General features: G+C 44.4%; 1 protein-coding gene across 2 annotated transcripts; it reads left to right on the top strand.

Annotated features, from left to right (window-relative positions):
• The first annotated feature begins 8 nt into the window (after positions 1 to 8).
• On the top strand, positions 9 to 23657 carry ECD (ecdysoneless cell cycle regulator). Of its 2 annotated transcripts, none has more exons than XM_075935016.1 (14): positions 9 to 235; positions 3520 to 3741; positions 4200 to 4317; positions 5911 to 5998; positions 8254 to 8432; positions 8918 to 9110; positions 9764 to 9892; positions 14726 to 14851; positions 18008 to 18093; positions 18187 to 18293; positions 18703 to 18886; positions 21450 to 21517; positions 21610 to 21821; positions 22731 to 23657. In XM_075935016.1, exons 2-14 carry the CDS (start codon positions 3537 to 3539, stop codon positions 22971 to 22973), a joined length of 1938 nt encoding a protein of 645 aa, XP_075791131.1. In that variant the 5' UTR covers positions 9 to 235; positions 3520 to 3536; the 3' UTR covers positions 22974 to 23657. The 2 variants fall into 2 exon arrangements, with proteins under 2 accessions (XP_075791131.1, XP_075791130.1); XM_075935015.1 differs by having other exon boundaries at positions 21604 to 21821; positions 22731 to 23655.
• Positions 23658 to 23723: the final 66 nt, after the last annotated feature.

Raw genomic sequence — 23723 nt, 5'->3', positions numbered from 1 at the left:
GTGCGCGCGCGGGCGGATGACGAGGTGTGATCGGAGACGGCGGCGGGACGGGATTAGAGCCCCGCGCGACCGGCCTCCCCTCGGTCTGCGGCCTCGTGTGGCGCGCGCCGTGGCCTAGGCCGCCCGCTCTGGCGCGCGCGTGGGGGCCCCGCTAGGCGCTCTGCTCCCCGGGCCGGGCGCGGTGGCCGCGGAGGTGTCGAAGCGGCCGAGCAGTTTGCGGAGAAAAGGCCGCGAGGTATTAGCCCTGCGCTCTGGGGGGGCAGCGGGCCCCGCTCCCCCCGGCACAAACTGTCCGTCGTGTCCGGCACGCGTCGCCCCCTCCCGTGTGCCGCTGTGATGGCAGCGTGGGGGTGGAGATGGGCGACAGGCCCGTGTCTCTGCGGGGTGGCCCTGAGGGGTGCGAGTCGCACCCGTTACCGCGGCTCTGATGGCCTGAAATTGGTCTACGCTCTCTTGTTTATACGGCTGTGGGGATAACTTACGAGGCTGCTGCCTACGCTAGAACAGGTTTGCTCCTGTTCCGTCATGTAAATAAAACGTTTTCTTGTCAGTTGTGAGTGGGTCTTTGAGGCATGTTGAGGAAGTTTTTCTTCACCAACACACAATTGACCTGTGGGACTCCTTGCCAGAGGAGGTTGTGAAAACCAGGACTTTAATGGGGATTAAAAAAAACCTAGATGAATTCATGGAGGATAGGTCCAACAGTGGCTGTTAGTCTGGATGGGTGGGAATGGTGCCTTTAGACCCGTGGTCACCAACCAGTCGATCATGATCGATTGGTCGAGCGCGAGGCGTTCCGGGCCCCGCATTTCTCTCCACCCCCAAGAAGCCCCACTACCTACCTCGAGTGACAGTGGAGGTAGTGGCAGCTTCCCGCAGGGTGGACGGAAGTCCTGCTGCTGCGTGTCACTTCCGGAGGTTCCGGAAAGGCGCTGGCTGCTTCCTTGCCCCAAGTCTGTGGCATGCTGGGAACTTGCCGGGTGAGTCTCTAGAGGCGTGTGCTGGGACTTCTCTTTTCTATGGGATGGGGGAGCCAGGCCCGGAGGGGGCGCATGATGGGGGCTTCCCTGCTCCACGGGAGGCTCATGCCAGCCCTGGCGGAGTGTGCAGTGGGGCTTCCTTGCTCCGCAGGAGGAGGGGTTGGCCCTGAGGAGGCACATGCGCTGGCTTCCCTGCTCCGCGGGGGGGGGGGGAGTTAGGCTTGAAGGAGACGTGTGACAGGGCTTCCCTCCTCTGGAGGGGGAAGGGGAAGCCTGGGAGAAGGCAGGTGCAGGGGACTCTCTTCCCCCACTGGCACCCTGTCCCCACCGTGTTCCCTTTCCCCTGCTCCCACTGGCACCCTGTCCCCTGCTGCAGATCCCTGTCCCCACTGGCACCCTGTCCCCTACTGCAGAAACCTGTCTCCTGACCTCCTGGCACCCTGTTCCCTCCCCCCAGCTGCAGAACCCTGTCCCCACTGGCACCCTGTACCTTGCCCCAGCACCCACTAGCACCCTTCCTCAGTACCATGTTCCCTGCTCCCACCAGCACAGTTGGGGCCTCATTAGTGAGGCTTGGGCCGGGGGGGGGGGGTTTGGAGGAGGGGTTTTTTTGCATTTCACTTGTGTGGCCCCAACTGACTTTTCTGTGGGTCAGTGACCCCTGATTCAAAACAGGTTCCCTGCCCTTCTCATAAATAAAGACAATGCAAAAACTTTTTGTATTTTACATAGTATTTTTTTTTTAAATGAAGCCTCGTCAGCAAACCCTCAATTGGGGCCAAGCCCCCATCTGGCCACAGCATCATAACGCTCCTGCATTCCCCCTTCCCTCATACCCTAGATCTGAGCCTGACATACACTGGAACCCTTTGCCCTGAGCCCCTCACAGAACTCAACCCAAATTCCTGAACCCTCACATTCACAAGCTTGTGACTTGCTTAGTACCCCAACCCTCCATCCGACCCCAAAACTGCCTGGCCTGGAGCCCCCTCCCCGGGCCAGCGTCCCTTTATCCACCTCCTCCTGTATCCAGATTTCCTCCCAGAGTTTGCACCTCTCACCCCTTCCCACCCAAATCCCTCATTCCCACCCCAGAGCCTACACATCCTGTCTCAATCCACCGAGGGTATGGCTAGACTGCAGTAGTTTTTCAGGATTCCAGAGATGTCCCAGAAAAACTCTTTTGCATCCAGGGATGCATTTGTTCTGCTTTTTTTTAGTGGAAGAGCAAACATGCTTTTTCAGTCACCCCATATTCCTCCTTCCATGAGGAATAAGGGGGCTTCCAAAAGAATGGTTTTTTCTGACATTTGGTCCAGTCTAGACAGGCCAAATGTTGGAAAAACCTCTTCCTACGTAAGAATTGAGGGGAAAAAAAGCAGCAGTATAAGGGTTGGGGATAGCAAGTGATGGAGAGGAGGAGAATAGAGAGGGCGGGGCTTCAAAGAATGGGCGTGGCGGTAGATCTTGGCATGTTCTGTCATATAAAAAGTGATCTTGGGTGTAAAAAAGGTTGGAGACCACTGCTTTAGACTGTTTTTGTCAGAAGCTGGGAATGGGCAACGGTGATGGATCATTTGATGATTCCGTGTTCATTCCCTCTAGGGCATGGGTTCCCAAACTGGCCCATGTCAGTTCATTTATTTATTTATTTATTTATTTATTTATTTTCCTCAAGTTTTGCTGCTGGGTGTGTGAGTGAGGGTTTCTTAAAAATAAAATAGGGGGAGTGATGCTGAAAAGGTTGGGAACCACTGCTCTAGGGCATTTGGCAATAGCCACTACAGAGGACAGGATATTGGACTAAATGGACCTTTGGTCTGACTCAGTATTAAGGATGTTAAATACCAATTAATTGAATAGTTGAGAAACCTCATAAAATTTTGTTGATTAGTCGACTATTTTCTAGTCCCTGGGGGCAGGGCCAGCAGCCACTGTATCAGAGGCAGCAGCGCTGGGTTCCAGATGGGAGCTGGTCCATGAGGGGAGTCAATTTAAAAACCAGCTCCCCTTGCAGACTGGCTTCCTTTCACTCTGTTGCTGCTTCTGAGAAAGGGTCTGCAGCCACCCTGCACTCCTGCCTCTGTCTGGGCAGGTCTGTACTCCCAGACCTGGCACAAGCAGAACTGAGCTGGGCTTCCTGCCCACCCAGCTCTTAATACACTTGAAATGCAGAGCTGAAAAGGAGGTAGGTCCTGGACCCAGTGAGAGCCAGGTCTGAGCCAGGCTCCTAATGCACTTCTAAGTGCAGAGCCGCAGCAGGGGTAGGTCCCAGACCTGTCAGAAGCCAGGACTGAGTCAGGATGCTGGCCAGCCTGCTATATAATTGACTGGCAGACAGAGGGGGAAAGGAAATGTGTGTAGTCTATAGCATTAACCTATAAGCTTTTGCTTATCAGTTAATCAGTGACACATCCCTACTCATTATGGCTGTTCTAAAGTTTTTAATTGATAACATGACTGAATATGTCATTTTGGAGGATAAGTTACTCAATATTTACTGTTGCTGAATTATTGAACCTGTTTTGTTTTTTTCAAGGATACTTGATATTCAGAATGGAAGGGGAGCTGAGACTGGTGACTGTAGAAGATGCAGTGCAGTACCAGCTTTTTCTGATGCCTTGTGAACCATGTGACCCAGACCAATACAGAGAACTTCTTCAGCAGTACATTGAGAAGATACTGGTCCAGTTTGCAGCTATATTAGTTTCGTATATCTGGCAAAATCAACCTTTTAATCTTAAATACAAACCTACTAAAGGTAAAACAACTGCTTTAATTTCCTACAGAATTGGATTTTTCACCTGCTTAGTGACTAGCTACTACTAAGAAAATAAAATAAGATGATGGTATTACAGACCAATGGGTCTCAGAGAAGGAGAAACTGAAAGAGTTATCAATTCTCTGCAAATGTCATTGTTTATAGTATTGTTGATTTAACCCCTTTCCTCAAGTGAACTGTTGCCAATCTTTCTCTGTGATTCTCGCTAAGATTGCCTACTGTTTATCCTGTTTTCTTTCTGTTTGATATTGCTGTTAACAGAACTGCTGGCACAAAACATTCAGTATTTCAACTGCTGAGTCATGTTCTATCCTATTTCTCTCCACCCCAGGTTAGATTACATGGTGAATAGATTGGCTGTGTTTTACAGACCATTAAGAGAGAGAATACTGATTAACTTCTGTCTTGTATATTTTTTAATTCCCTCTTCTTCCCAGGAGATATCCCTGCACATATTGGTGGTGTGACAAAATTTGGGGATAATATTGAAGATGAATGGTTTATTGTGTACCTCATACAACAGATCACAAAGAAGTTTCCAGAATTAGCAGCAAGGTACCTCTGCTATGTTTTAGACCTTTTGTGAAATGAAATTAAAATCCTTCATTGACAGCTATTGCTGTACTCCAAATCTCACCAGGATAATATTAGATTGCTTTTTCAAAAACACACTTCTGTTGTCAAGATGAGAAAAACAAAAGACACAGAAGAAAAAATTATTTAACAGCCTGAAAGGGTTAACTGGAATCTTAATGATTATTTCAGTGAATGATGCCCAGCTGCAGTGCCTAAGTGAAGATTCTCCCATGCTGATGGGATAGCTTTTCCTGTTGGCATGCTTACTGGGGTAATTGTTCAACTGGTGCCCGTCCCAGCTAGAGTGCTCCCCCGCCTATGGTGTGATGCAGCAGGCATGTTAAACATATAGTTTAACAGGTTAACATTTTAAATTGGTTTTTACATCTCTAATCAGTAATGGGTATATCAATGGGAGCAACTCTTTCCTTGACATAGCACTGTCTACATGGGAGGGAGTTAGGATGATTTAACTATGACACTTGGTTGTGGATTTTTTTACTCCCCTGAATGAGTATGTTAGACCAATATAGGTTTTTAATGTAGACTTAGCCACAGTGTTTGCATCAGACATAGGGATGTTAGGAAGCGAGTAAATCTAATTTCTATCAACTATACAATTAGTCAGTAAGGGAGGAAACCTCCAGGAGCCTCCCTGCTCCGCAGCTCTGCAGTTTAGATGTAGTATTAGCTGGGCAGGCAGGCAGCCCGGCTCCTACTGTATTTAAACTGCAGAGCCACAGCGGAGGTACGTCCTGTATCTGGCACAAGCTGGGACTAAGCCGGGCTTGCTTAGCTCCAGCTCATGCCGGGTTCAGCAGCCACTGTCGGCGGGGGCCCCAGCGGGGAGCTGGGACTTACCACAGAAAGGGACTGCTGCCAGAGCAGCTCCTGTCCATGCAGGGGGGCGGGGGCCCAGCTCCTCACTGGTACTTTCCATGGACGGGAGATGTGAAGCAGCTTCTGTCCACAACGAGCTTGGGCCTGGTGCAGGCAGAGGCTGCTTTGTAGCAGCCTCCCTTGCCCCCACCACACTGCTGCCTCTCAGAGCAATAATATTCTCCCAGTCTTATAAATTTGTTAGTCTTTAAAGTGCCACCCGACTCCTTGCTGTTTTTGCTTAAACAGACTAACATGGCTACCTCTCTGAAATCACTTCTTAATTGTGTTTCTGGAGAAACTACTTGAGCATATAGCATATTTCTAATCTTTTTCCAATATATGGCTCAAAGACATAACTTCTGTTCATGTTCATAATATAGATGTGACTACAAAGTCAGCAGACCTCTTAGATTAGTGGAAGAAACATTAGGTGACTTCCATGTAGAAAAAAGGGGAAATAAATCCTGGAAGCCCTATTAAAGGTTACTACTAAATAAAAGGGAAACCTTTAACCTTGTCATAGTATTTTTCTGTCTTTTGTGTTAGAGGATTAAAAGGGGAAAAAATCTGTAACAAATGATTTTTTTTAAGAGAAGAAGCCCCCTTTCCAAGCAATACCTGAGTTAAAATTATTTATCCTTATGCTATACAGGGCCATGTTTAATATGGCATTGATTTCTGTTTGGTTAGGGTTCATGACAATGATGGTGAATTCCTGCTGATAGAAGCAGCTGACTTCCTCCCGAAGTGGTTAAAACCTGAAAACAGTGCCAATCGGGTAAGTAAAATTGTCAGGCAAGCAGACAGATGACTCAGTGATGTTTTGAGTTTAGTGCAGTAGACTTTTACACTTGCAGACTTATTCCAGCTTAAGCTACAAATGAAATTAGTTGAGCTCTTTCTCAGACCTAATCTATTGTGGAAGAAAACAAGTCCTCACTCTGCATTTGGTAAGCAGCAAGTCAGAGGCAGTATACAGGCAGTCCCCGACTTACGCGGATCCGACTTATGTCGGATCCGCACTTACGAACGGGGCTTTCTCGCCCTGGAGCTCACAGGCAGCGATCTGCCACCTCGATCTCCGGGGCGAGAAAAGCTGCTCCCGGTGCCCCTGGTCTGCTGGAGACAGTCTCCAGCAGACCAGGGGCACCGTGAGCGAAGCTGCAGCAGCGGCAGGTTCCCGCGCTTCTGAGGCTTTGCCAGAGCAGACCGTCCCCAGCAGACCAGGGGCACCGGAGTGAAGCCGCAGCAGTGGCGGGTTCCCGCGCTTCTGAGGCTTTGCTCTGGCAAAGCCTCAGAAGCGCGGGAACCCGCCGCTGCTGCGGCTTCGCTCCCGGTGTCCCGGTCTGCTGGAGACGGTCTCCAGCAGACCAGGGGCACTGGGAGCGAAGCCCCAGCCGCGGCGCAGTCCCGCGCCTCTGAGGCTTTGCCAGAGCAAAGCCTCAGAGGCGCGGCACCCCGCTGCCACTGCGGCTTTGCTCCCCGTGTCCCTGGTCTGCTGGAGGGGCGCAGCTAGTGTGCCCCCCCCCCCCCCCCCAGCAGACCAGGCTTTTGTTGCCGGACCCTGGGGCAGAGCAGCTGGGGCGCTGCCGGTTGGTCCTGCAGCGCCGCTCTGGGCACTACTGGAGCAACCCAGCAGCACTCCAGCTGCTCTGCCCCAGGCGTCCCCAAGTCAGCCGCTGCTGAAACTGACCAGCGCTGACTACAGGAAGCCCGAGGCAGAGTTGCTCTGCCCCAGGCTTCCTGGAATCAGCGCTGATCAGTTTCAGCAGCAGCTGACTTGGGGACGCTTGGGGTTCTTAAGTTGAATCTGTATGTAAGTCAGAACTGGCGGTCAGTTTCTGCAGCGGCTGAATCTGGACGCCAGTTCCGACTTGCATACAGATTCAACTTAAGAACAAACCTACAGTCCCTATCTTGTACGTAACCCGGGGACTGCCTGTATTTCGAGCAATTTCAAGGGAAGACTGCGGCCGGACGGATGGGTTGTCCGCCTTCCTTAGACAGATCTTCAAAGTACAAGCAGTAAAAGACAAGTGTATATATACTCTCCCGTTACATACGTCAATGACTAATAGTTACCTTCCTGCCCACACAATTCCCTTCAGATGCTACCTTATCTCAAAGTTCCTGCTGGAGTCAGCATTCCATTCTTCTCTTTTAAAGCGAAGCGAAGACTGCGTCTCTTACAATTCTCGCTCTCACATGTAGGCCTGAGGGTTAGCCTGTCTCTTGCTAACATCCTAAGATGGCTGCACACAAATCCCTGCACACACTAAGATGGCTGCACACACATCCTGCGTCCACACTATGATTGCTACATTGTTTGTAAAGGCATCTCTAGACTGAACCAGAGTCTGGTGATCAGTTGCTTGATCTTGGACCATAATTAATGTTTGTTTGTTTTGTTTTGTTTTTAAATAACTACCTTACTAGGGATGTTAAAATGCATTTAGTTATGTAATCATGTAATCTCTGAAAATGTCAGCAGTTACAGGATTATACATGGGAAGCAGGCAGGAGTCGGTGTGTGCAAGGAACCCCATGTGTACTTGCTTCCACCAGTCCCTGTGCACCCGGGTTCCCACCTGCCCATCAGAGGCACGAGCGGTGGGGGGCGGAGCTGCATGTACCCTCGCACATTAACTGATGAGCCCAGGCTCATTGGTTAACTGTGTACACAGTTACACCTTCACATCCCCAGTGCATTTTTTGTGATTGTACTGCTTGGTACGCAGTACCGGCACCTCCAGTCAGAGCTTACCTGGAAAGAACGGAGTGTACTGGCACCTCTGTAATGAAAATGGTCAACAGTCGGCTGGGCTGCATTTCTTAAAAGGTCAATCCAGTGCATTTCTGAGAAGTACATCTTCTAACATTCAATTTATTTGAATAGTGTTCTCTAGAAAACTGCTGTAGGAAAGTTTATGAATTCTGATACTTATGAAGTAGTTGATCTACACTTGGTTTATTGAAGACTTGTATGGGGCACTCTCAAAATTTTGCCTACTAAACGTGTTTATATTTTAACAGGTGTTTTTCCACCAAGGAGAATTGTGCATCATCTCACCATCAAATACTCCTGGAGAAGAGCCTTGGCTACCTGCCAAGAATCCAACAATCCTGCAGTCCCTAATGCTATTGTCTGCATACCCAGAGGATTACTTGGCCACAAAATCTATCAGAACAGCAGTATATAAACGCATCAGTGGGTATGTGGATTATTTTTTTTCCTGATATTCTTTATCAGGATATTCTGATACTGAACTGTCTAGGAACTTTCCTGTTATCTAATTATCTTATCCATTTTCCTGTTAACTATAAATTGGTTAGTATTATTCAGACGACTCTGCTAATTTCTGCACCATTCTTATGGTGGGAACCCTAATAATGCTAGTCTGTACACTATATTCTGATCTCACCAATGACGGATCAGTAGTTCAGGGCTAAATTCCAAGCTTTTGCAAAAGAACATTATTATTTCTTATTTCATTACTTCAGGGAAGGCTAATAGAAGTTAGAGCCTTTCTACAAAAGTATGTGTCTGGATCGCTTCCTGGACTCTTAACTAAGACACAGAAGTAGTATGTCCTTACAGACAATCACCCTGCCTTCAGGGATGGCCCTGCTCATGTTTTCAACAGGGTTGTTTTTCTTTTTTGTTTGTTTTTTGTTTTTGTATTACTGCATATCACAGGTATCCTGAGAAGATCCAGGCCTCCCTTCACCAGGCTCACTGTTACCTTCCAGCAGGCATTGTGATAGTGTTGAAGCATCGCCCTGCACTAATAGCTGCAGCCGTCCAGGCCTTTTATCTGCGAGATCCCATTGACTTAAAAGCATGTCGCCCTTTCAAAACTTTCTTGCCTGACACCCGTGTAATGACTGCAGTAAGTGATATTATTGCCACTCTACTGACTGCTTGATTAATGGATTTGTTCCATAGTCATGTTAGGAAATGTATGACTTTCAATTTTAAAACAGCATGTTTGCTAATTCATTTTTCTTGAGGGCAGTTCTGAATTTATTTGCTTCAGGAATGTTGGGTCTTACCACTATCTAATCCAACAGGAAGGGGAACTAGATTATAAACTATTAGTTTTGTGCCACCCTTCCCCAGTGCAACCCTAAAATTACAATCAATCTAAATTCCCTAGATACTTTTTCTCTTTCTGCCCCCAATAAGTAGAGGAAACTACTTTTTCAAACATTATTTTACAAGGAGGATAGTATTCTGATACTTTTTTCTTCCTTCCATTGCTCCCACCACCTTCCTTCCCCAACAAAGTGAGGCCTCTTAGCAGCCACCTGCTAATTTTATTTGTCAGTAAGACCTCACTGAAGTTACCCAGCACCCAGAATGATGATATTGAAATTGGTAATCCCCACCCCCATTTTTTTAATGTCACAATCTGAAATAACATTGTGTTACTTTCAATGACCATAGGTATAAAATAAAATTCAAACAAAAATGGTTTTTTTAAAATGTTCTAGAAAATCATGCTACAACAGGTTTTATTTCTTTTAATTTTGATGTCCACAGGTCACATTCACTAAATGTTTATACGCACAATTAATGCAGCAGAAGTTTGTTCCAGACCGACACAGTGGATATACATTGCCTTCCCCTGTACACCATCAATACAAAGCACATGAGCTAGGCATGAAACTGGTAATGTCTTTTTACATGTCTCCTACATTTTGTGTTTCTTTTCCCCTCTAATTCATAGTTGGAGGGTGTGTGAATATTAGGAGTCCCTTTTTGTTTATCCCTCGCTTGCTAACATATAGAAGTTGGAGCCAAACAGCAGTTTATACCCCCCAAAAGGATCATAGAACACTAGAACTGGAAGAGACTTCAAGAGGTCATCAAATCCAGTCTCCTGCTCGGACCAAACACAGTCTAGATCAGGGGTCGGCAACATTTTCAAACCAAAGAGCCAAACTACATCAAAATTCAGAACAAGTGATCAACAAAGAGCTATATAAGAATGCCCATTTGCGTGACTGAAAATATATAACTTATTATGTCAATTATCAGTAATATTGATTAATAGTAACATAAATGAAACATTGTACTCACAAACTTTATTTAATGGGACTTCTGCTGCATCTTTTTGCACATTTCTTTGAAGTTTACATCATAACTGGTCAAATCCAGCTTCATGCACACATTCAAGCTGTCTTCTGTCAATCTTATGGCAGCGCCTGGGGATTTGGAGGTGCAGAAGGCTGGGTTGGGGTGTACGTGGGCCTCAGGGCAGGGGACTCAGGTGTATAATGGTGTGTGTGAGAGTACAGGAGTGTTATGAAGTCTGGGCCCTAATTGGGGACTTGTTGTCCAGGCTTCAGTTTTAAATTGAGTAAAATATTATGTCCAACACACAAGGTTTCAACATTGTCTTTATGGCAAAATTTATGGAACCTTCCAGGGTTAGTGGACTTTGTGGACCCTCTCTAGGCTCTGGGGTGGAGCCAAAAATGAGGGGTTAAGTGTCTGGGACAGGGCTGCCAATGAAGTGTATAGGGATGGGAGTGCAGGAGGTGGGAATAGGAGGGGGTCTGGGTGGGAAATAAGGTGCAGGAGCAGGCTGAGAGGAGGGGGCAGGAGTGGGCTGTCTGGCCAGGGGGCTAGGAGTAAGCTGTCTGGCTAGGGTGTTTTGCCAGGGAGCAGGAGTGGCCGGGTGCAGGGTGTCTGGCTGGGGTGTGTGTATGAAGGGGTGAGGATGTGGGTTCTGGGCATTTTGCATTTTTTGCAACAATGTCACATTGTTGACTCATGTTTAACTTGTGGTCTGCTATGATCTCTATATCTCTTTCTACAGTACTCCTTCCTAGACAATCACTTCCCATTCTGTATCTGTGAAACTGATTGTTCCTTCGTAAGTGGAGTACTTTGCATTCGTCCTTGTTACGCTTTATCCTCAGATCATTTTTCTAGTTTGTCTAGATCATTTTGAATTATAGCCCTCTCCTCCAAAGCACTTGTGACCCCTCCCAACCAGGTATCATCTGCAAACTTAATAATATTCTCTATGCCATCATCTAAATCGTTGATAAAGATATTGAACAGACCCATTCCCAAAACAGACCCCTGCAGAGTCTCATTTGTCATGCCCTTCCAGCATGATTGCGAACCGTTAACCATTCTCAGAGAGTAGTTATTTTCCAGCCTGTTATGCACCCACCTTATAGTAGCCCCATGTAGGCTGTATTTCCCTCGTTTATTGATGAGTAGGTCATGCGAGATCATGTCAAATACCTTACTAACGTCTAAGTATACCATGTCCACTGCTTCTCCCTTATCCACAAGGCTTCATATCCTATCAAGGATAGCTATCAGATTGGTTTTACATGATTTGTTCTTTACAAATCCATGCTGGCTGTTACCTATCACCTTATCTTCCAGATTTTTGCAGATGAATTCTGTAATTATTTGCTCCACTCATTATCTTCTCTGGTGCAGAAGTTAAGCTGTCTGATCTGTAGTTTCGTGGGTTGTTCTTATGTCCCTTTTTATAGATGGGCACTAGATTTGCCCTTTTCCAGTCTTCTGGAATCTCTCCTGACTTCCATAATTTTTCAAAGATGATAGCTAAAGGCTCAGATACCTTGAGTATTCTAGAATGCATTTCATCAGACTCCAATGATTTGGAGGCAGATTACTTCTCTAAGTAACTTGTAACTTGTTCTCTTTTTTTATTTTCACTTCTAAACCTACCCCATTTCCACTAGCATTCACTATGTTAGGCATCCCGTCCCCATCAAACGCCTTAGTGAAAACCAAAACAAAGAAGCCATTTAGCACCTCTGCCATTTCCAAGTTTCCTGTTATTGTTTCTCCATCTTCACTGAGCAGTAGGCCTGCCCTGTACTTGGGCTTCCTCTTGCTTCTAATATATTTGTAGAACACTGTCCTGTTACCCTTTATGGCTCTAGCTCGATTGAGCTTGTTTTATGCTTTTTTCCTTCTAATCTTGCCTCTGCATACCTGTGTTTTTTGCTTATATTCATCCTTAGTAATGTGACCTAGTTTTTACTTTTTATAAGACTCTGTTTTGATTTTTAGATTATGTAAAATCTCCTGGTTGATCCAAGGTGGGTCTCCTTCCATACTTTCTATTTTTCCTACACAGTGGAATAGTTTGTTTTTGGGCCCTTAATAATGTCCCTTTAAAAAACTGCTAACTCTCTCTTCAGTTGTTTTTCCTCTTAGTCTTGCTTCCCATGGGCTCTTACCTATTAAGTCTCTGAGAGTATGTATACACAGCAGGGCTAAAGCTGAAATAAGATATGCAACTTGAGCTACGTCAGAGGCTTAGCTGAAATCGAAATAGCTTATTTCAGCTTTTGGCACTGTCTACACAGTAGGAAGTTTGAGTGCTCTTTCTCGGACTTCTCTTACTCATAAAATGAGGGTTACGGGAGTCAGAGTAAGAAGTCCTCCAGTTTGATATTATATCAAAATAATTGCTTATAGCAGTGTTCTGAAATAACAAAGTCTGTGTCTGTCATATGTTCCAAAATAATGTTGCTGTGTAGACATATCCTCTGCTTACTAAATCTGCCTTCCTGAAATCTATTGTCTCTATTTTGCAGTTCTATTTTTGTTGTTCTCCCTTCTACCATTCCTTAGAATCATGAACTCTATGATTTCATGATCAATTTGACCCGAGCTGCCTTCCACTTTCAATTTTTCAACCAATTCGTCCCTATTTGTTAAAATCAAATCAAGAACAGTGCCCTCCCCTCCCCATTTCAGTCCAAGAACTTATTGGATAATCTGTCCCTTGCTGTGTTAGTTTCCCAACATATATCTAGATAGTTGAAATCCTCCATCACCACCAAATCCTGCGCTTTGGTTGATTTTGTTAGTTGTTGAAAAAAAGCCTCCACTTCTTCCGCCTCGGTAGGTGCTCTGTAGTAGACCCCTAGCATGACATCAACTTTTTACCTCTTTTTAACCAGAGATTCTCAACAAGTCTGTCTCCTATGTCTATCTCAGTCCAAGTGTATACATTTTTAATATACAAAGCCGCACCTTGTCCATTTTTTCCCCTGCCTATACTTCCTGACCAAGCTGTACCGTTCTATACCAATACTCCAGTTGTGTGTATTATCCTACCAGATTTGTGATGCCAACTATGTCATAGTTGCGTGTGTTTATTAGCACTTCAAATTCTTCCTGCTTATTCCCCATACTTTTTGCATTTGTACATAGGCATCTGAGATACTGATTTGATTTTGCCCCCCTCTTCCCCTCCAGTTCTGCCTTCTCCCTCCTTTTTCTCTGCTATTATAGCCCATGCTCCTTCCCATTTTTTATTCATTTCCCAGGTCTCCATGTTTTTCACTTATCTTTGGTCACCTGCCCCTGTTGAACCTCGTTTAAATCCCTCCTCAGTAGGTTGGCCAGTTTGTGTCCAAACACACTCTTCCCCTTCCTCAAAAGGCGAAACCCATTCTTTCTTAGCAGTCTTCCTTGGAACTGCATACCATGGTCAAGGAAGCCAAAGCCCTCCTCGCTAGACCATCATCTGTATGTATCAGCTGAAGAGGGTTGTTTTTTTTTTACTGATTGAGCACAGGTACTTTCCTTTCCCCAGTACGTTCCCTTTTTCTCAAACATTACTCTCTTCCTCACTCCACCTCAATCTAATTCCCAGCCATGCTTCTCTCAAGTCATTAAAGCAAAAATCTTGTCTGTCCTAAAAAAATAGGAACCCATAACTAATTACTAGTGCATTTCTTTCACTCCAAGTTGTACCATAAGGATCCAGATATTCTTTCTTCCATGCTGTCTTTCTTGGTAAAACTAAACTTTATTCTAGAAAATTGGAAATAAAACCTTTGTTATTGCAACCCAGGAGAAATAGATGGGCCTCCTCTTGGCGCCTGTCCACCTCTCTTAGTTGTTAGGATTGCTGCTATTGTGAGCAGGGATCATACTTATCCAGGATAAAACCCTCAATATTTTCTGATTAATAAACCTCCCCTAAGATCCATCTTTTTCTGCTATTCAGTTGAAATGCTGAACTTTAGTTTCCCTTACCATGATATAGATATCAACTGAACATGTTTTATTGATAAGTATATAATATTTATGCTGACAGCCAAAGCCATATTCATTCTCCTGATTACCTGAATTTTTGATTATCCAGTTTGGCTGGATAATTGGGGATCCATTGTGTATATTTCCCTCCTCCTCCCCCCCCCAAACATAAAAAACTAAAGGTTCTCTTTAAAAAAATCCACTTTTTTTTCTTTGCAGCAGCAAAATGGATTTTTAGGATCCCTAGTCATGGGATCAGCCTCTTGCTGGAAGTTGAGAACTTTGCCTCTTCAATACTCCCAAACTGCCATGTCTGAGGGAGCAGGCAAAATAATTTCTCTCCTGGCAGAGTGAGGAGCTTACTACTTTTGAGTTCTTTGTGCAGTCATTTAAAGCAAACTTCAACAAATGTGTCATATTTAAGAACTTGTGTTTCCTGTATCTCTCATACAGGCTCATGGCTTTGAAATATTATGCTCCAAGTGCAATACAATTTCTCCTGATTCTAAGGGGAAAGTGTTAAACAACCCATTTTGGGCTGATTTCCTCAACAACCTGAAGAAAAATAATTATTTTAAGGTAGGAACTGTTTCTGTCTTTCTTTGTGTAACTCGGGAAAAACAAAATGATCTTTCAAATGTGTCAGGGTTAATAGCAGATTTTAGGCACTGATTGAGGGACATAATTCCTTTCATCATGAAAGATAAGCTAATTTACCTTTGTATACAGTACATTTTCTTTTCTTTCCCCACCTCCACTAAAGTTTAGAATAATTTTTTTCAAATGAAAAGACGTTGTAGGATTTGGGAATGAGCTCCTACCTACCATAAATGAGAGGATACAATTGAGAAAGGAAGGAAAGAAGTTAAAATGACATGTGCTGCTTCATGCAAGTGCTTTTTTTGCATATATTGAAAACAGTAATATAAAATTGTGTTGAGAATATAGTTTTGTAATGATTTTCTTTCACAAATCATATACAAGTTGGATGTCCTTGACTGGTCCTGGATGAGGGATTTTGCCAGACCAGGGGAGGTTATTTTTGGACTTCTGCCACCGGCCCCCCCGGTGCAGCTGATGACCTTCTGCTGGTTCTCCACCTCCTGCTGGGCCCACTAAGTAGCCATCACTGCCGTCACTCCGGGACCTGGTGGGCAGCTGCATGCCGCCACACTGAGGTTCCAGGACCATGCTGCAGTTCCCCACCCCGCCAAGCTACCGCAGCTCCCAGTCCAGCCAGGTAGCAATGCACTGGGTCTCCCAACCCCACTGGGCAGCCCTGCTGCCATGTGCTGGGTGACCCTGCTGTTAGCTCACTGCAGACAGCCCACTGCCCTACCCGCCCCACAGGGATCTTTGCCATTCGTCCTCCACGAGGAATCTCTGTCCTGCAACATCTGTGTCGGACCATGGATGTTGCCAAACCAGAGAATCCCGGTTAAGAGAGTTTCAATCTATATGCTTAAATTCCGTATTTGGAATTTAACATTGCACATTGATCCGTCTGCTCTCATGCAGCTGATAATTTTAAAACCCCAAAGTCTCTTAATTTCTTGGCTTATACTTTATGTTGACAACTCTAATCTTTTCAGTATATTTGCAAAAAATTATGAAATGCAACACCACTCTTATGAATGTAAATGTGCAAAAATCAGAAAATGTGTAGTTCTCACAGCAGCTGTAATTCTGCCTTTTTGTGTTGTCACTCTATATTAGAAATATGTATCTGTGTCTGTCTGTCTGTGAGTCTGTTTAGTTTAAGAACTCCTAAATAATAAGAGCTAGGACAGCCACATGGGTATGCAGCTTCCTCTTAGCATAACTTAAAGCAAGGTAAAGGTTTGGTTGTGCCAGGATAATGGAATGTTCCTTAACACAAAAAGGGAGGGGTCTGATAGGAGGGATAGTTATGCTCCACAGTGACCACAGGGGGTAGCTGCACCACTAAGAGAGTTGCCAACTGTGGCCAGGTCTGTGCATGTTGCAGGTCACCAGTCTGGGTAAGTGGTCCCTCCTGGCACATAACTTCATGCCAAACCCCCCCTCTCCCTTGGCCCCAGCGCTGGGGTGGGTAGTCTGCTGCCCCCCCCCCCAGGGAGCAGGAGTCAGGGCAGGGGATGGGAGGTTCAGGAGTAAGGGGAGGAGGAAGGGAGGTTTACCAGGGCTGCCCATGGAGGTGAAGGTGGCGCTGCTCTGGTAAACCTCCTGTGCCCTGAGTCTTGTGCCCTCATCCCCTGCCCTGACTCCTGCACGCCCACCCGATTCCTCCCACACCTCTCAACCCCCTGCTGTGAGCCCCTTCTCACCCCCCAAACCCTCACTGCTGCAATCCCTTGTTCTGAGCCTCCCCACGCCCACCAGTCCCCTGCTCTGAGCCCATACTCACCCCAAATCCTCACTCCAGCCCTCCAAAACACCAGCCCCCTATTCTGAGACCCTCCTACATTCCCCAGTCCCCTGCCCAGATTTTAGCACCATCCATAACACTCTGCGACTCCTGCATCTCACCCCACCCCCCAAAAAATATTTGAGGACCCAAGCAAAGCCGAGTATATCTGCTAATATATTAATATATTCAGTGTGATTGTTGCTGTGGGAGCCATAACTTTGCATTTCCTAGTTTCTTTGTGTATAAAATTAACTATATTGTTGCATAACGCTTTTTTGGCATGTTTTCTTTTTAATTAATGACCTATTGTGTTAGCAAATCATATGCCTATTTTCTACCCTCTACGTTATGGCTAGGTGGGGAAAGTAATTCTTAGTAGAGAGACTAGGTGCATGAGGTAATATCTGTGTAATCTCAAAAGCTTGTCTCTTTCACCAAGGGTACATCTACACTGCACTGCTATTTTGGGGTACACAAGCCACCTTTTATTTCAAAATATTTTTTGAAATAACGGGTGCTCTATTATGCCATTCTGGTGAGCCTTGTTGCGTGAGGGCTAAGGAAGGGATGGCTCGAAATAGTGTGTTCTTTCAAAATTGGCACTATGTAGACATGTCAAATTTCAAAATAAGCTATTTCGAAATTCAGTTGAAATAAGATACATAATTGTGTGTCTTATTTCGAGTTCAGGGTGCTGTGTAGACACACCCTAATAGAAGTAGGTCCAATAATAGAATTACCTTACCTGCCTTGTCTCTGTTGTATTCTAGGACCAGCACTGCTGCAATAACACTAAAAACAATCGTTACCAGTGCTTTTTTTGTTTTTTAAAAAAGGGGAAAAAGTGCCGGTACTAAGGTTTCAAAAAATTTGTTGGTTCCTCCCTCCCCCTCCTCCTCCCTCCTCCAAATAAAATGCTGGGGAAAATTTGTCAAGCAAAAAAAAAGCAAAGGGGGAGTAACCACCTGGGAGGTCAGAGCTGAAATGCGTTCATGACCCCTTTAACTGCTACATGTCTTCTGTCTGGCGCGGCGCAAGTGTTCCCAGGGCCGGCTGGGGCTTTGCCAAGGGAAAACGGCGAGTGCTCCCAAAAAAAGGTGATGGTACCATCACAAAGAAAGCACTGGTTGTTACTGTCATTGCTTAATTGCTCCTTGTTAGTGCAGGCTGTAGTTAGTTGGATTTGTTCCTAAAGAGCCAGTGTGTGCAAACCAAATTAACCAAGAAAACTGCTTTCTAATAGTCATCCCCATTTCACTGCTAGCGATGGTAGTTCTGGATACTGCTATGAAAATGAAGTTGAGGGAGAATTTGATACATTAGTGTTGGTGACCTGTTTTCAATAGGGAGAACTGGAAGGATCTGCTAAGTACCTGGAACAGCTGCATATGGCAGAGAATTATTTCCAGCAGTCTGTTATCAAACCTGAAAGGTAAGAGTTACTGTAAACTGATATTGTTAATGTCTGTATGTTAAATTAGATTTCATGGGATTTTACAGATGAGGGGGATTTTTTTTCTTTTAGTTCTGTTGCTGTGAGTCCAGGTGAAGAAATCTTGACCTTGCTACAGACATTGTCCTTTAATTTGGATGAACTTGAAAAAGAAGCTGCTAGTCTTCCTCCAGAAGACGGTGAGTGAAAGTGATGTCGGGGGAAATTGGGAACATCTTGTTATATCAATCTCCATGTATATTCAGTTTCAGCCTCTGTGTGGAGACTGTCCCAACTTTTGTGGTGGTGCTCATAAAGAGCTCTCTACAAGTTCTTTTTTGTGTAAGCCACGAAATTAGACCTGGGCTGTTGGCCCAGTGTAATAAAATAGTGTCTGAAGCATTTCTGAAGAGACCTCCTCCACCAATCTCTTTATAGCTTTTCTCATCATCACACATTTCAGTATTTCCATATAAAGTACTCATTATTTACAATTAGTACATGTTGTTTTAACATTGATCTTGCTGATTCATATATCCATTATAAAGTGGCAGTATTCAAAATTTGGTCTTGTAGGTTGACACACATGTTCCCTTTATGTTCTTTCAGATGACAGCTGGTTGGACATCTCTCCAGATGTTCTGGATCAGATCCTGAATGAGGCATCAGGTAGGAATGTATCCATTCCTCCCTCAAATGAGGAAGATCAGAAGTATGACTTGGCAGCAGTCACTGAAAGCATGAAGGCTTTTATATCCAAAGTCTCAACACATGAAGGAGCAGAAACTCCATGGTATTTATTTAAATATCTGATATAGTGTCTGTGGTGCATTGCTCTTTTATATTGCAACCCTTTTAGTAATTCTGGTAAGAAGTCTGCTTTTCAAGTAGTATAGCTAAACTTGAGTGATTGGTTAACGTCACTAGAATCCTGAAACAGAGTGACATTCTTAGTATATATACACTTTTATAACATGTTGAGCTGACACCAGTAAAAATAGCTGACAGCTTTGTCTTATTTTCCAAAACTCTCACTTGAGTTTTATATTTGAATCTATTGCTCTTAGTTTAGGTTTCTCATGCCCAAGAACACTGGGGCTGTTTGGATTGTATACTTCTGAGGACGGTTGTACTACTGTATATTGTGAACTTTTCTGACATCAGAGGATTACTAAAAATGTCTCTAAATCTGCACGTAGCCATAAGTTACAATTTTGTCTATGCAGGGAGCACCAGACAGAGCTGTACCATTCTTAGGGTGGTTTGGGGGCAGGCTCCCAGGTCCTGCATTTTGAGATGTCCCGCTGAATCTATCCCAACTGTCCTATGGACAGGATGGTTCCCCATATTGACATTAGTCAGTGGGGCCCAGGACGATCTGAGGCCTGGTGTAGAGTGGCAGCAAAGGTCAGGTACCCCACACTCATCGTGATAGCAGGAGTGGCAGTGGCCAGGCAGCCTGCTCTGCTCTGCCACCATCTCTCAGCAGAGTTGCTTCCCTGAACCCACATCACTTGTGGGAGCAGGCCAGGGCACTCCACTTCCTGCAGCCATGGTGAAGTGGAGCGACCCAGTTAGGAGATAGTCGTGCTTCCACTGCCACAGTGAGTGTGGTGAAGCCTGACCCCTGTTTCTGCTGGGCCCCACAGTAAGTTCCTGGGTTGCATCTCTCAGGGAAGGGGTGCAGTGGAGATTGGAGGGGGTAGAGCAGATGCAGGAAGAGACAGGATGGGGTCTGGGCAGAGTGTGGGGTTGTCCTAAGCCGTGCACCCCTCTAGACATGCTTTTGGCGCCAGACCGCTTAAGATGAAGACAGTGCATTAGCATAATATCTTAGAATTCATAATGGCAAACATTCCAAGTAAGCATTGCAGAACAGTGATATGGTATCAGCGTGTAACACCTACTTTCCTATATTTAGCAAAAAATAAAGAACTGATGCATGTTACAAAACGCAGCCTAAGACTGAAAAATATCCTCACTGTAGGTGTTTCAGTATTTTCTCACTCGCTTATTTGACAGTTACACAGCTGCTAAATTTCTTGTTACACTGTGGAAGATGTTCTACATAAACAGCCACCTCTTTCTTACTTAAGGCACACACTGGTTCTGTTTCAGCAGTCCTTATAATTTTGTCTATGTAGTGAGCACCAGACCGAGCTGTCCTGCCCATAGGAAGGTTCGGGGCAGCCTCCCCAGGCCCTGTGCTTTAAGGTGCCCCACTGCATCTACCCCAACCATCCTATGGACAGGACTGTCCCTCATATTAATATTAGTCTGTTGAGCCCAGGATAGCCTGTGGTATTACATAAGTGGCCTTGCGTGGGGTGGCAGCAAAAGTCAGGCACTCTGCAGTTACTGTGGTGGCAGGTGTTACAGCAACCAAGAGGCCTGCTCTTCTCTGCCACCATCTCCCAAAAGGGTCACTCCCCCAAACCCGCATTGCTTAGGCTCTTATTTTTAAGGCATTGAAAATAGCCCTCATTTTTAAGAATTTGGGAGTTGACTATTTGGAGTGGACTGCTAATGTAAAAACAATGAACCGTCCTGTGGCATCTCAGAGACCAACAAATTTGTTAGGTCATGAGCTTTTGTGGGTAAAACCCACTTCATCAGATGAATTTCCATTCCAACTCGTCTGATGAGGTGGCTTTTACCCACAAAAACTCATGGCCTAATAAATTTGTTAGTCTCTAAGATGCCATGGGACATCTTGGTTTTTAGAGTCACAGACTAACATGGCTATCCCTCTGAGATGTTAACGTACCTATTTAAAAATTCATATTGAGACAAGAAACTTAATACATATATTAAACGTAGAGCCTTCTCAGTTCCAATTCCCCTTTAATTTTACCTACTTTAAACTTTAAGAACTTGATTTTGAACATATATTTAGATGTTTGAGACATGCAGAAAAGCTGATTAGTTTTTTGGATTCTCTCTCAAACAATGTACCCATGCGTGTTTTCTCTAGGCAAGTCTTCCATTTTCCAACAGTCTCTTGAAGGCTCTGCATAATGTAGCGCACATCTCCCCTTCTCCCCAAAATAATCCTGATCAGTCTTTTGTGTGTTGATGGGCACCCAGTTCAGACAGCAGGGAGTAATGTGAGACTCTGACTATCCTCGCCACTCCAAATAGGCTTCCCATGTGCATCATTTTCCACGTCACTCTCAGCACCTGCTAAGCCCTTGAGCATGGCAGGGTATTGTACTGCCACTAGATCATCAGGCTACAACCCCAAACTTTTCACTCTTAATTCTGCCGTGGTTGATGCCAAACATTATTCCCTAAGGATACCACTCCCGATGTACAAGCAAAAATGTATTTATGGAGTAATTCTTCTTAAATTTCAGGTCACCTGCTGAGACCTGTGTCACCTTTGATGTTGACTCTTTTACACACGCTTTAGACAGAATTTTAGGTGAGATCTAGTTTGTTTGTTTTTTTTATTTCTTAGTCTGTTTCCTTGACATCCCAGTACATTGCATTGACTTGAATTGTTTGTAGGGGCAGACTCAGAAGAGCTGGACTCAGATGACTTGGATGAGGAGGAGCAGTTTGAGTTCTTGGACAGTGATGAAGACTTGGATTCTGAAGCCCATGGCCAAGAGGAAGAGGCATTGCCAAACCAAATGGTGGGAAGTCTCAGGTCATACATGGATGAGATGGACTGCGAACTGACACATACAAATGTTGGTAAAAGCTTCGTCACCAAAAGGAAAGAGGTATGTATGTGTTGGAGTTTTGTAACTTACCTCCTTTCATGAAAGAGGAGATAGGGAGTAGAAGAATAATCTAAGCAGAGGTGACTAATATTCCTGTTCTCTGAGTGTGTTGTCTTTCCAAAGAGAGATCTCATGTGCTGTAGTATACCATCAGAGTGATTCCATAAATAAAAATGCTAAACTTTTGGCTTCCACAATAGCTTCAAATTCTGGTTTTGTTTCTATTTTGCTAGTACTACAGGCAGCTGCCTCATGATCTCTTGCAGCTGTTGAAGTCCTATATGACTCAAGTGAAACCCAGGCAGGGCCAGTAATTCTCAATATCCTCCTTTTGGGACTTCTTCTGTGTGACAATTCTGGTAGTGTGATTGTTTGGTTCATGAACTATCATCCAGAATTGGATGGGACGTATTGGACTACTTTATCTTGGCGTTTAAGCTATCTGCTTAACTCATTTTTGGTGGTGTGTTTTTATTTATTTATTTACTTATTTACTTATTTGTCTGTTTTACTTTAATCTGCCTTGATTATGAAGAGCAGTCCTGTGGCACCTTAGAGACTAACACATATTATATCATGAGCCTTCATGGGTAAAACCCACTTCATCAGATGAGTTGGCGTGGAAATTATAGACTCCAGAGCAAAAGCAGTTACCTGTCAATTGTAGGGGCCAGTGTTAATGATGCTAATTGAGTCAGGCTGAATGTGTCCCATTCATAGCTTTAGATGTGTAAATGCAAATATCAAAGGCAGGGGAAATTGCTTTTGTAGTTTCATGGATCAATCTGTGCCATCCCTGCTGTTTTAGGAGCTGCTTCTGCTATGGTTGCCTTTCACCATGTGTTATCAGTGAGTGCCATAAAGAACATATATGTAATAAATATGTCTTTATTTTATTCTGTGCTACAGGTTAGCTCTGCTAAAGAACCTCTGTCTCAAGATGCTGACTATACCTTAGAAGATGATTCTAAAGCAGGAGATGCTGATTTGACACCTGTGGATATAGAGCTGAACCTAGTGACTAACCTGCTAGAATCCTATAGTGCTCAAGCTGGACTTGCAGGACCTGCCTCTAACATACTGCAGAGTATGGGAGTGCATTTACCTGAAAATACAGACCATAGTTGCTTTAACAGCAGAGCAGTAGATTAATCTGTTACCCTGGTTTAGGGGACAGTTGGTACTTCCACTCCCACCTTACAGAGTAATAGTGTCTGCCACACCACTATGAATGGTTTCAATACTAAACACTTTGATACATTTTGCATAGCTTTAGAAGTATGTGCAAAATAATTATCTGATAACATTTATCTGATCTGTTGAATGCCAAAAGTTGCCTTGGGCATAAAGCACAATTTTCTTTTGTGCTAGTGTATTTTAGAAAAATTGTGAAGATTGTTCAGATTTGAATGAAAATCTACGTTTATTATAAGAATTCCGTATCCATGTAAACTGCATATTACGTGATACTGTCACTCGTGAATGAGTCCAGGTCTTGCTTCCTTTTTCTTTGCCATTCACAATTTTTTCAGCTCTTGTATCCATTAATAAGTGTTGATTTTAATGCTTAAAATGTGAACGAGATGTAGATCCTCTTGAAATTCTGCTGTGTCCAGAAGGTTATAATAGATATCACATACAAGCAATAGTACCCTCTTGCTTTTTTTTCTTTTGATAGCCACAAACATCCATCTGCCCAACAAGCACCCACAGTTTCTAAAGTAAAATGTTTCAGTGTAAGGAGTTCTGATGAGTAGTGAAAATTGCATGCATTTTTTCAAATAGAGAATTGTAGATTTACCAGTCTGAGAATTGGACTATTTTTCTGTAAGCAATTTTTAATTTATTTATAAATAAAGACATTCAAAAGTACAACTTGGTTGCTGTAACTTTTTTTCTTTG

The sequence above is a fragment of the Pelodiscus sinensis genome, chromosome 8 (assembly GCF_049634645.1).
Source record: "Pelodiscus sinensis isolate JC-2024 chromosome 8, ASM4963464v1, whole genome shotgun sequence".
NCBI lineage: Eukaryota > Metazoa > Chordata > Testudines > Trionychidae > Pelodiscus > Pelodiscus sinensis.
This window is presented reverse-complemented; position numbering and strand designations above follow the sequence as displayed.